The sequence below is a fragment of the Taudactylus pleione genome, unplaced genomic scaffold (genome assembly GCF_031769625.1).
Source record: "Taudactylus pleione unplaced genomic scaffold, aTauple2 ptg000137l, whole genome shotgun sequence".
Lineage (NCBI taxonomy): Eukaryota > Metazoa > Chordata > Amphibia > Anura > Myobatrachidae > Taudactylus > Taudactylus pleione.
The window spans coordinates 1,942,540-1,956,828 of NW_028284539.1; the positions used below are offsets into that span (position 1 = coordinate 1,942,540).

The 14,289-nt window shown below is 43.6% G+C and overlaps 1 protein-coding gene across 2 annotated transcripts in view; it reads right to left on the bottom strand.

The window, feature by feature from the left end:
• MOCOS (molybdenum cofactor sulfurase) overlaps window positions 1-14,289 on the bottom strand; it is an 805,385-nt gene that overhangs the window by 328,235 nt on the left and 462,861 nt on the right. For both annotated transcript variants that reach the window (XM_088473622.1, XM_088473620.1), the window contains exon 8: window positions 12,270-12,671. In XM_088473622.1, coding sequence (XP_088329748.1) covers window positions 12,270-12,671 — 402 coding nt within the window. The remainder of the gene's footprint in view (window positions 1-12,269; window positions 12,672-14,289) is intronic.

Here is a 14,289-nt window from a genome sequence, read left to right on the forward strand (position 1 = left end):
CCCTCTCCCCTCTAAACCTAACCCTCCCTTAGGGGTACCAAACAATAACCTCCCCTCTTAGTGCCTAACCCTTACCTCCCTTAGGGGTGCCTAAACCTAACCCACCTCCCAGCAACCTAAATCTTACCCTCCAGGGGTGTGCCTTACCCTAACCTCCCCCGGGGATGCCTGACCCTAATCCCCCTTCCTCTAGCCAAACCCCAACCCTCCCAGGGGGGTGCCTAACCCTGTCCCCCCAGGAGAACCTAAACCTAACCCAGGCCCACAGCTTTCCACTCCCGATGCCCGGCTTACCTACGATCGGTATGACAGGTATCGGGATTTTGGCGTGGGGCTAATGATAGGCATTGGTATTTAGATGCCTATCATTAGTCTCATGCCGCGATTTCACTGTCGAGAAGCCGGTGGTCGGCATTTTGACCGCCGGCTTCCTGACTACATACTGTGTCCTACACTGGTTCTCCTCTTCAGCTCTCTCTCTCTTTCCTCACAGATTCAACCCCTCCCCTATCTGTGTCACATCCCCGACCTCCCCCATTTCCCCACACAGGTTCTCCTCTTCAGCTTGCACTCCCCTCACAGATCCATCACCCCACCCACCTGCGGCATCCCCGACCCCTCCTCTCCCACACAGGTTACCCTCTCCTTCTCACGCTCACTTCACAACTCCAAACCCTCTCCATCTGCAGCACCCCTGCTCCCCCTTCCCAACACAGAGAGAGGAGAGGGGTACCTGTGTGAAGTGTTGCCATGTGTGTATTTATGTCCACTTCCTGCACAGCAGCCTTTATCCCCATCCAATCCCTCAGTTGCATCCCATCACCATGGATACCATATCATGCTATTCTAAAGGGCAAATACAGTGGGACACACTGACAGTACAAATAAGGGCAGAAGTTATGCCTCAAATAGGAACCAGACTGTAAAGAAATAACACCCGAATTGAGACGGATATGGCATCACATAGTCCAGTGAGGGCAGCCACAACATTACCCACTGAAATAGAAGGGATTATTGTGACCACTTCTATCCCATGGGATAGCGGGGTGAGTTACGGACTCTTTGCTACCTAGATAGAAAAGAGAACTACATACAAGAAAATTGTCACTAGCCCGAAGTGTGTATGGAAGTAACCACATTAGAACTCGGCGGAAGTGACCTCACGGGAGCCGGGTGGAAGCAATGCGGATGGCGCCATCCACAAGTGGATACAAAAGGAGTGAAAGTAACACATGCTCGCCATCCAAACAAAGCCCAGTAGGGATGGGACATCGAAAGAAAACATTAGAAGTACCGATGTTTTTAACATTATTTAGGTATAGACATTGGTTCTCTGGAACCGATGTTTACCGATGTTTCTGGTATTTTGAAGCAAACTCTGTACTTAGACATATAACAGACTAATAAACTTTTAAAATAATTCTTATACTATGTCTATCTTCATGCAGGCAAACAGTATATACATATATTACACACACATTTACCACGAAACATGTTTCACTTTTCAAAATGCATACATCCTTATAATTTTTGCACCATTTGTGTGTATATATAACCAACCAACCAGTGTTCACTGAGAGCAGTGGCAGTGAGCTGTGGGCGGGACTGTTCTATGTGATGCTGCTAATTGGCTGTCCAGGGTGTCTTTCACTCTGTCACCGCAGAGACACCATCACACAGTGTCACAAAAAAATTGGAAAAGCAGGGCAAAACATTGAGAGAGAAATCTAGCGATGGTGATGAAACATTGGAATCTAAACATTGCAGGGTTAAACATCAAAATCATCCGGCCGATGTTTCCAATGAAACATCAAATGATTCCTATCCCTAAAGCCCAGTACCTGGGTGAAATGCGTTGATGAAGGTAGGTAGGTAAGGGGACACTGCTGACGCCTGCACCGTGACAGATACCCCATACATTTGCCAGCAAATGACTTTTACTCATCCTACCCATGAGTGCCAGGAGGCCCAACAAGGAAACTGAGAAACCACCTGTTATCACCAACACCATTTCCCCTTTTTGAGGTGTATTCTGTGTAGATATATACTGCAAAGAGAACTCCACACATTAGAGGGTTAGAATAAACGCTCAGCGGCTGTTCTCTCCCCCAATCTTTAATTCCCAGATACACTAGGGACTGCACTGTATGTTTTACATGTTTCCCTATATCTTATTGTTTGTATACCTGTACTAGCCACTTTATGTCCCTTTTATTGTTACATCTGAATGTTGATACTTTGAAAAAAAAAACATTTTTTTCATATACTGTATGTATATATCTGAAATGTTGTATTCATTATTTTAAATAAGCAAAGCGCCAGAGGTATTATTCTTATTAAGATTTCTATCCAGAGAAGGTCGATCCCTCTCACAAGCAGCATCCCTAACAGACCAGATAGGTTTAGCACATCCCTCACCCACATTTTTTGTTAGTGCAGATATGTGTTCGAAATCACCCAGCTGTAATGATTTTACAATATTTGTGGCATTGTCAGAAATCACAAATTCTTAGGAGAGTCCAAAGAGGTTGACACTGGTATACCTCTAAGTGAAGTCGGTGATACACAGAGTAGCCTGCATCTGAATGAGATGGCATTTGTTAGATGCTGCTGCTGTTGATGCTGCTGAAGAAGAAAATACACCCACCAAGTGGGCTGTCACAGCCATGTCATTTTTAGTTTGCCCTGTTATGCTTGTCCACATATCTGTGGTTAAGTGGACAGTGGGTACAATTACATTTTGGAGGATACTAATTAAGTTTTTTTAAGTCCATGTACAAACAGTAATTGCTTTTCTAGTGAAGTGGAATCTAGATGAGATTTGGTAGCGGACCTCAATTAACGGTCTAAAACCCACTGCATTGAAGGCGGATTGTCAGGATGCGGCCTGGGATCGGTTGCTACTCACTTTTGCGCCGACGTCCTTGGGCTTAGGTGTTCAGTTGCTGGGAGTGGAGGTGAGTGGTGACTGAGTATTCTCCCCGGGGCCTGCGAGGGCTTTTGTGCGTGCGTCCTGGTTTCTGGGGTGCTGGGCATGGGTGCAGCCATGTTGGTCCATATCACCTGACTAGTCTTTCCCAATGCTAGTCCTGTGGTCACTCAGCTGATCCTCTGATCCAATGACCAGCTACCCAGGGGTATTTAAGTCTTACTCCAGGAACCAAAAACTGCTGTTCAACTTCACTGTTCCAGTGACTGTGTTTCTCACCCGTGTGGCTCTGTGCTATTTTCTTCAGAGTGTTGGTACAGCCTAGTCACATTTCTCCAGTATTTCCTGCATTTGCTACCATGCTAATTTTCCGTCTGAGACTTGAGCTCTCACTCAGTTATCCAGTCTTTTATGTTACTTTTCCTGCATATTTTTTAGTGTGCTTCGCAGCCTCTATTGCATCTTCATTTCCAGTGTTCAAGTATTCCATTATTCACCAGTGTTCAAGTATTTCGTTCAACTCCTGTTTTCAAGTATTATCTCAACTCCTATGTTCAAAGTATTATCTAAACTCCGGTTTTCAAGTAGTCACTTCATCTATTGTGTTAAGATACTCATGCTAATATAGTCTTGGTCTTTCTGCTACTCCCAGGTACCTGGCCAGAGGACCGCGACCTGCCTACTTGGTGCAGTGAAACCCAAATCTTGATTGGAGGGCTCACTAGTGAAGACCACCAAGTGAGTTAAACTCCGCACCACTGGACAGGTCTAACCAAACCTGGTTTGGGCCGCAATAGGGAGACCTAGTCATTGGAACTCGCTTAGTTGTTCCCTAGCCACCCTAACCCCCTGGCTTTTACCCTCAACTTGGGATTTCCTATACAGATCGTTACAGTTTGAACAGCCAATATGCAAGCCACCGGGTTCCAGGGTGAAGCGAGTTTTCAAGATCTACTCCTTCACGTGACTGCACAAGAGACAGTCCAGCAACTGATGGATCTACAGTTACAATAATTTTTTTCTCACTTAAGTTCCGTTCTTTCTGTTGTTGCCACTTCATCTCCAGCCTCATTTCAAGTTCCATCTGTAAAATCTTCTGGGTCCTTTCCTCCTGAGCCAAGTTCAAAAGAAATTTCTACTCCAACTGCAGAATTCCTTTCTAATTGTACAACCTAACTTTCCAGTAGTCCCCTTGCCTCTGAATCCTCCAATTTCTGTACTTTGGTGCAGTTTACTAGTTGCTTCTAGTGCAACTTCAAGAACTCCTCCCTATATTTTTCCAAATATTTCCCAAGCTGTCTAGTGCCATTCCTGTTTCAACTCAGCCACCTGTGCCTCATCTCTTATGAGGAAAAGTAAGACATCGTAGTTTTCCACACCTGAAGCTTACTGAGGCAGAACGACAGCGACGCCGGGAACTTTTTCTTTGTTTATATTGTGGAAAGGTACATAACTTTATTAAGGACTGTCTCCTTCATCAACCCAGTAAGGATAATTACAGTAAGACTTCCTATGACACTCTTGGTTCCAGCCTGCAGCCTTTTACAGCTTCGCTAACTTCTGTTCTGGGCAAGGAGGCGATGTCGTCTCCATTGGATAAGGTTAAAATTTACGATTGGGGTCCTGTTACAATACGCTTCGTCTTGGGAAATTAGGCAGAATATTGCAACTACCTAAAGTTAGTATATCTCCTCCAGTCTGTTCAGGTCTCAGTCCGGGTAAAGCTTCTAGTTCCGACTCCGGTGATGATTGTGCTTCTCTCAGTTTGTTTAAGACGTCAGTTTATTTAACCATGGGAGAAGAATTTGATTTAAACGTTTTGGAGGAGACATCTGAACTGACTTCTTCTGTGGGAAAATCTGTTCAGCTAACTCCAGAAGACATTCTTGTGTCCTCACCATCAGAGGGGCTTTCTAGTTGCTTACCCCAGGAGAGGTCTCCTGGTGTTATACCCCAGGAGGAGTTTTTGGGTGTCATACCCCAGGAGGGGGTTTAAAGTCTTGTACCCCAGCAGGGGGTTCCAAGTCTTATACCTCAGGAGGGGGTCACTGTTTCAAGTTTCTCACCCCAGGATGGAGTCTCAAGCCTCGCACCCCAAGAGGGGCTTTCAAGTTTCATATCCCAGGAGGGGGCTACAAGTTTCATGCCCCAGGATCAGGTCTCCATTTCGAGTTTCATACCCCAGGAGGGAATTTCAAGTCTTTCACCCAAGGAGAGGGTCTCAAGTTTTTCAACCCACATGAGAGTTTCAAGTCTCTCTCACCAAGGGGGGCATCCAAGTGCCATTCCCAAGATGGTAATTTCAAGTGCTATTCCCCAGAAGGGGATTTCAAGTGTTATACCCCAGGAGGGTTTTTCAAGTTTTACGTCCCAAAAAGGGGTTACAAATTTCATGCCCCAGGAGGGGGCTTTCATTTTGAGTTTCACGTCCATGGAGGGGGCCTTCATTTTGATTTTCACACCCCAGGAGGGGGCCTTCATTTCAAGTTTAAAGCCCCAAGAGGGGGCCTTCATTTCAAGTTTCATACCCCAGGAGAGGGTTACAAGTTTTGCACCCCAGATTGAGGTCTCCATTTTGAGATTCATACCCCAGGAGGGGTTTACAAGTGTTTTATCCCAGGAGGGGGTTCCAAGTGCCATTCCCCAGGATGGGATTCCAAGTGTTATACTTTAGGAGGGGGTTCCAAGTTCAGGAAAAATCTTCATGTGTTATACCCCAGGATGGGCTTCCAAGTGTTATTCTTCAAGAGAAGTCTTCAAGTGTCTCTCCCCAGAAGCAGGTTTCAAGTGTTATACCCCAAGAAGTGTCTCTCCCCAGGAAGGGGTTATAAGTTTCTTATCTCAACAGGAAGTTTCAAGTCTCTCTCCCCAAAAGGGAGAATCAAGTGCCATACCCAGGACGGCTTTTCAAGTGTCTAGCCCCAGGAGGGGATTCCAAGTGTGATTCATCAGGAAAAGTTTTCAAGTGTCTCTCCCCAGAAAGGGGTTTCAAGTGCTATACCCCAGGAGGAGTCTTCAAGTATTTTACTTTAGGAGAAGTCTTCAGGTGTTATACCCCAACAGAGGGATTCCAGTGTTATGTCTGAGAAGGTAGCTTTAAGTGACTTGTCCATTCCAGTCTGTTTGACTACTTCTTCTATGGTACCTACATTTCAGAAAGGAAAAGGTTCCAAGTTAAAGACCAAGGAAATTTCATGTTCACAATCAGATCTTTCACTTTCTTCTATAGACAAGACTAGTTCTTCAGCTCCTGGGAACAGATAATTGCTTGAACGGCTTGACTTTTGTAATTTGCGGGAGTCCAATGAGAATATTGAAGCCAAGTTGTTAATAAATAATTATGGAGGCAAAGATTTTGGGATGCTGATGCCAGGCCGGGCGTCAGCATCCAGCAGCAGGTGAGTGCATATAAAATACATGTTAATTTACAGTAAAGAGTCTGGGGAGGGGGAGGGAGGGTTCAAAATGACAGACTAAATTATATAATATATATATACATACATATATATATATATATATATATATAACCCCTGCTTGCTGCTCTTCTGTAGTATCTTTCTGGGGTTCAGCCAAGTTACAAATGTCTTGACGCTGTCTGACCTTGGTGATGCCTTCGCCCGAGTTGTTAATGCTTGTTTAATAACAGTGGACTAAGGGGTTGGCTCGGGAAAGCCTTACAATAGTGAATAGGTGTAGAGAAAAGGCTACTATCTATTAAGATATCAAACATTAACACCAGTGGTGTCACCCCCGCCAAGAGGTGACACCAAGATGCAGAATCCCCATCAGACTCAGGAGCCAAGTGCTGCACTGTATTATTAAGTGCAGCCCTCGGCTCCTGACACTGTGAGGGAGCCAGCCGGCATTGCACACAGGGCAGTCCACACCTCCAGCACCCCCCTGCCCCCCAGTAATAATGGGACCACGGTGTTCGGCAGCAAGGCCACACCCCCTTCCCGCCAGGCCACGACACCATGGGGAGGGCCGCCACTGATTTACACCTCACACAGACATAGGGCATCCCAACAAAAGAACATTTGTTTTATTCTGTTGGAACACTACTGGTTGATAGTCTTAAAATTAAATGTTACATATGGAAATTTGAATATATTATGACAATATCACTTGCAATATTTATAACATTTCAGTAAAACATGTATCAAGATAAAACAGGCACCTAGAAACCAAGATATATCTATCTATTTAAGGCTGGTGAGGATTTTGATGATGAGGATGTTGATAATGAAAATGTTCTTTCTGTAAGTGAGGCACCAGTGGAAGCATTCCTTGCCCGTGATAAGAAGAAAGCCATTGTCATGCTTGGGCAGAAGAAGAAAATAAAATACCTCTTATGTGTGGAAATATTTTTACCCAAAGCCAGACAACAAATGCCTTGCCATCTATAGCGTTTGTAAATCCACGATAAGCAGAGGTAGGGACTTAAGCAATATAGGAACCTCCCCCCCTGTTACATCATTTGCAGCACGTACATGAAATTTTTCTTGCCAAAATCAGAAACTTATGCTAAAAAGTAACAAGTATTCCAGTGTCAGCTAACATGCTTCTCTTTGCTAGATCCAAGAACCTGCAATCACTACCACCAACACCTTCATTATCAATATCCTGAATCATTATTAAAACTAGTCCTGCAAATACTTTGAAAATGCTAAGTGAGCCTATCCAGGATTCCTCAGAAGAATCCTTACGCGGTAGGACTGCTGCGGCTGCTACGGGTGGACTTATTCCAGAAGGGGACAGAGAAGTCTACTACTAGTAGGAGTTTAGAAAAACTATTGACTATAAAACAATCCTTTGATAGAGGAAGCAAGTATGACCGCAGTCACCCAGTTGCACAGCAGATCACTGACACCATAACAGCTATGCTGGTATTAGATCTGTCTCTAATATCCGTGTCACGATCCGTATGGGAAATCCTCAGGTGAGGGTAAAAGCCAGGGGGTTAGGGTGGCTAGGGAACAACTAAGCAAGTGCCAATGACTAGGTCTCCCTATTGTGGCCAAAACCAGGTTTGGCTAGACCTGCCCAGAGGTGTGGAGTCTAACCCACTTGGTGGTCTTCACCAGTGACCCCTCCAATCGGGATTTGGGTTTCACTGCACCAAGTAGGCTGTTTGCAGCCCATCTTGCCAGGTACCTGGGAGTAACAGAAAGACCAGGACAATATTAGCATGAGTATCTTAACAAAAGAGATTAAGTGACTACTTGAACACCAGAGTTTAGATAATACTTTGAACATAGGAGTTGATATAATACTTGAACACAGAAGTTGAGATAATACTTGAAAATAGGAGTTGAACTAAATACTTGAATACTGGTGAAAATAGGAATACTTGAACACTGGAAATATACTAAATACTTGAACACTGGTGAAGAATGGAATACACCAAACACTGGTGATGAATGAAATACTTTAACACTAGTGATAAACTAATTACTTGAACACTGGTGATAAACTAAATACTTGAACACTGGTGATGAACGGAATACTTGAACACTGGTGAAGAATGGAATACACCAAACACTGGTGATGAATGAAATACTTGAACACTAGTGATAAACTAAATACTTGAACACTGGTGATGAACTGAATACTTGAACACTGGTGAAGAACTTAAAACTTGAACACTGGTGATGAACTAAATACTTGAACACTGGAAATGAATGGAATACTTGAACACTGATGATGAATGGAATACTTGATGAATTTGAGAATGCTTGAACATTGGTGATTAATTGAATACTTGAACACTGGTGATGAACTAAATTCTTGAATACTGGTGATGAATGGAATACTTGAACACTGGAAATTAACAGAATACTTGAACACTGGAAATTAAATGAATACTTGAACACTGGAAATGAACTTGAGAATGTAGAGATCATGGCGTAGATTTTCACAGAGGAACTCAGAAAAAGGTGGACACAGGCATGTACTGGGATTTGGTAGAGGTCCAGCTGAAAGCGAAGTAGTTAGCAGGAAACCTGACATCTCAGTACCACAGAAAAGCTGGAATAGAGGCTGAGAAGCACACTGCAAAATACACAGGAAAAGTAACATAAAAGACTGGAAAACTGAGCGAGAGCTCAAGTCTCAGACAGAAAATTAGCATGGAAGCTAATGCAGGAAATACTGGTGAACTGTGAGTAAGCTGAAGCAACACTCTGAAGCACAGAGCCACACTGGTGAGAAATACAGTCACTGGAACAGCGAAGTTGAACAGCAGTTTTCTGTTTCTGGAGTCAGACTTAAATACCCCCTGGTAGCTGGTCATTGGATCAGAGGATCAACTCAGTGACCACAGGACTACCATTGGGAGAGACTAGTCAGGTGATATGGACCAACATGGCTGCACCCATGCCCGGCACCCCAGAAACCAGGCAACACGTGCAAAAGACCTAGTAGGCCCCGGGGAGAATACTCAGTCACCACTCATCTCCACTCCCAGTGACTTAACACCTAAGCCCAAGGACGCCAGTGTGAAGGTGAGTAGCGGCCGATCCCAGGACGCATCCTGGCAGTATCCCTCCCTTTCCAGGTGGGCTCAGGACCCCAAAAATGTGCAAAAAAAATGTCCTTCCAGAAATACAAGAAAGCTTCCAAAAAACTTGAAACTTGAGACACTAGAAAAACTTGAAAAAACTTCTAAAACCTTGATTGAGCCTGTCAGATATCTTCAACTACTCGAAACTTTGAGAGACCAAAATAAAAATGTAGCTCGGTATGAGATTTACCAAGTTTGGTCTTGGACAGATTCATCTAGTACCATACATTCTTGAGAAGGGAGTAAAGCGGTGTATCCAAATTTAGAGTCTGTAGGTGCTGGAATATTACTTCCTGAGGTGATTTGCAAAAGAAGGAATTCCCTGGTGAATAAAATGTTGATCAATTCAAACAAGCCATCTTCATTAATAATTTTGACCCCATAACTCTTTGCTTTCACTCGCCTGGATTTTCCACCGTAACGGCCCATAAGATAATTGATTTTACTGCAAATCTTCCCAAAAACTTTGCCTCCATAATTATCTATTAACAACTTGGCTTCATCATTCTCATTGGACTACCACAAATTACAAAAGTCAAGCCCTTCAAGCAATTATCTGTTCCCAGGAGACTTTGCTTAGTGCTAAGAATCTTAGCTGAAGAACTAGTCTTGTCTATAGAATTAGTCTTGTCTGCTGGTTCTGCTTTGCTGGACATTGGTGGGGGACCTCTCAGTGTCAATTTCTACTGGATGCTGCACTGCTTACTGCAGTGTGCACCAGTTCTAGAAGCAGAGGCATCATGAGCCGCGCCGGGCCAGGGTAAAGGGTGTGTGTCCTAATTGCGGGAGGTGTGGTCACTCCCCCTAAGGTTAAAAAAAATAATAATAATAATTTTGCAGCATGCTGGGGAGGGAGGTGCTGTGAGGGTGTGTTGGGCTGCTGTGAGATGAGAGAGAGGGGTGGTGCCAGACCCGGGCCCCTCTAGCAAGCATGGGCATGGGTAATTAGTACCTGCTCTCCCCCTCACAGCACCCCTGCCAAGCAGTTCCGAGTACTCACCCTAGGAACTGTGGGAGGAGAGATGTCAGGACATCTCTCCTCCCACAGTTCCCAGACTTGGAGCTGCGGGGCACAGGTAACATAGGGTGCACTTCAGTGTAAGCAGTGATTGAAGTGGGAATTTAGAGGTGGGGGTATGGAGATTTAAATCTCTGCCCCCCCACACATACACACACACCTCTCACTCCCTGCTACCCTTTTAGCCCCTGCTACTCTCTTACCCACTGCACTTCTCACTCTCCTCTCTCACCCCCCACAACATCTCCCTGCCTGCTTCCCTATCTCACTCCCTGCCCTTCTCACACATCAGCCTAGACTGGAGTAGGTGTGTGCCCTTTGCAGAAACTGTGCATTACCATGAAGTAGAGATATGTGATGAGGTGTGTGTGACAGTGCCATCTTTAGTGAATGTTTACATCTCCCTGGCAAGCCCAGGCCCCAAAATAGGTCTGGGTCAGGTACTCTGTACCCACACCATCTCTCATCATCCTTAAAATGATTATATTGGATGCAATATGCAATAAAATGGGGATAATAATTAACAATCAAAAATAGAAAAAAGGGCAATAATTCTAATGCAAGATAAAGTTTCACAAAATATTTACTAAAGTAGTGTTACCAGTCGTTTCTATTTAAATGTTAGCAGATTGCTAGCAGATTGTGTGACCTATTCATCATACCTAAACTTTCTCTGGAGGTAATTAGGTTTAGAACTCGCATGGAGTTTTACGTAGTTAGTGGAGGAATTCTGCATTCCTCCTCTCCATAACTATCTATTTCGAAAAGCTGTCATTTTTGCGATGACAGCTTTTCAGGAAATAGTTTTCCCTCTCTACACTAACTAACTGTAGCTGGAATCCGTGCTGCGCATGCGCTGTTACATTCGTTAATCCAGTGCATGTGCAGCACTACCTACAACTGCGGTAATTTTGTTTGTGTCTCCCCTCTACCTCCTGCTCATCTGCCCCCCCTCACCCAACTGCTCACCTCCCCCCGTCCCCAACTTACCTGCTCGCGCAGCAGCCTCAGGCTCCATCTGCTATGCTGTCATGTGTTCTCCCCAGCAGAACTCAGTAGTTCAGAAAAAAAAAAAAAACTTTTTTTTTTTCTAAACTTTATTGTGTTCTGCTGGGGAGAACACATGACAGCATAGCAGACAGAGCCAGAGGAGAGTCCAGAGCGATGGAGGTAGACGCCCGGGGACATGCCCAGCTGAAAGCAGGTAAGTGTTACCTACTATACGTCACCTCACAGTGGCGTATGGTAACACCATCAAATTCCGAAAATACATAATTTTCGGAATTTGATGAATAGCCTAATTTCCATATCCCCATACTAATGTATGGGGAGTGTGGAAATTAACGCAGGAGGACTTAATCAGGAGATATCAGTGATATCTCCTGTGTTAAGTATCTTCATGAATACTAAAATAACGTTAATTAAGGAAAATGTCCTTAAAAACGTTATTTTAGTGTTGATGAATAGGCCCCTGAGTTATATTGTTATGTATTATAAGGGGAGAATACTGTATATTATAAAAAGTAAATAAACTAGAAATTAATATCATGTCATAAGTATTTTTCTATAAACAGTACATTTATATATTTTTTTCAGAAATTCATGGTGTTATAGTGAATGTAAAATCAGCGAACCATCATTTGGTGCCACTGCCAAGGTAAACAAACACTGTAAATTGTTTGTGGGACATGGGTACAAATTACTGTACAAGATTTAATTATAAATATAAGGAATTAAAAGTTGTAAAAAAATTGTCTCACCTGGAAGGCTGCACATGATTTAATGGGATAAAGGTAGATATGACTGAGTGTGATTGCCTTGTTATTTGTTGTCATGGTGCCTCTCCCTTTGCATGAACAAAAGCTTTCCACTTTAGAAAAACTGGAAAATATATGGCTCTGGGTGACAATAGCGTCGCTTGTGATTTTCCTATTGCTTTTTTCCTCATTGCTGTTTGTCTGTGAGAAACCAATTCTTGAGAACTCTTCAATATCCAACCTGTGTATGTTACACTGTGATGAACTTTTTATGAAAGTGTCTACTATAAAATGTAAAAACACTTCAGCATCTTCATACGTAGACATAAAGCCAAATGATATTCTCACAGAGCCAGTAGGTTGTCCATTAATTATATCCATATTATCTCCACAGATGTGTCCAGCCTTTGTAAACAAAATGATGAAAATATTTGTTATTTTTAAAGTACAATAAGCTTGAATAAATACAAATAATTACGTTTAGTTAGCATATGTACCTTCTTTGACAGGAAGGGTAATATTATTTTCCTTTAAACAATGCTTACATATTACAAAGCATTTTCAGTGGCCATGCCCCTTGTGGTTTGTGGCCACACCCACTTTTTCGGTGCACGCACATACTTGGCTCCATTTTTAACTTGCCCTGGGCTCCAAATACGATAGTTACGCCACTGGTAACCCATACTGCAGGTTACTCTGATGCATATTCACTACCAATGCCAGTTAATCTGCATCAGAAGATACAGTTGCTGGCTTTGTCATTCAGACACAGCACATAATGTTTTAGTCAGCTAATCTCATACTTGCCGACTTTAGTGAAATTATTTGGTTGGATGTAGGTACTATGGGCTCTATTTACTACAATCCGCATATTGAATGCGGATTGTAGTGTGATATTACCGAGTGAATTCGCACTGCGAATTCAGGCAATATCACAGGGATTTACTATAAATCCCTTGCAGGGACAGAGCTTGCGATAAAGCTCTGTACCTGCGGATCCCATCCGCACTCTAGTCGCGGTATTTTCGGAAAAAATACTGCGACTAAGAGCCCGCGCATGCGCCGACCGACCACCGCTACTACCCCCCCCACCAACGCTAAGCCCCGCCCCCGGCGCTAAGCCCCGCCCCCGCGATCACGGACCCCCACGACCCCCCCCCCGCAACCCCCCCTTCATTACACTTACCTGCATCCTCCTGGCCTCCGGTGATCTTCTCCGGGCTTCCCGGTCAGGTGATCTCCCATACTGCACTGGGGCCCGATCACCTGATGACCGGACCCCAGTGTACTATGGGAGACCAGCTGACCGGAGAGGAGCCGGTCCCTGGATTCAGGTAAGTAAAAAAAAAAAGTTTAATTTTTTTTTTCTTTTTTTTTACAGTAATCAGCTTGCGGTCTGCTTAGACCACACAGCTGATTACTGGTACCGGCTCCCGGCTCTGCTCTCCCCGTTAGAGCAGAGCGGGAGCCCGGTAACCGGGGGAGACCCTGGATAACGCCACCTCCAGGTGGCGTTATTATCACAGGGCTTCCCCCGGTATTTTTTTACAATTTATTTTTAGTAACTATGGTCGGATCACATTTCCCATTACAATTATGGGAAATGCGATCTGCTTTACTAAAAATTAGTGATACTGGGGGTTGGAGTAGAATTTTACTAATTCTACTCCAATTGCCCTGTAATAACTACAGGTGAAACTAAAATAATGTGAAAAGGGTGTGAAAACACCCTTTTTCACTTTATTTTAGTAAAAATAACGTTAATAAATAGAGCCCATAATCATCAATTTGTTTAATAATTTTGACTCACTGAACTGAAATGGGTAAGAATTTGTTCCTCTACTTATTCAATCTTATTCACAGGTGTTAGTGGAATATTCTTCATTTACTAGTGTATAATTGCAATAAATAGAACTCACACTATGTTAAATGGTTTGATAACCTGGATATTTTTAGAATAACATTGTGGACTTTTATTAAATAAACTTTCATAAGGGCCTGACTGCTGCAGTCAATTAAATTA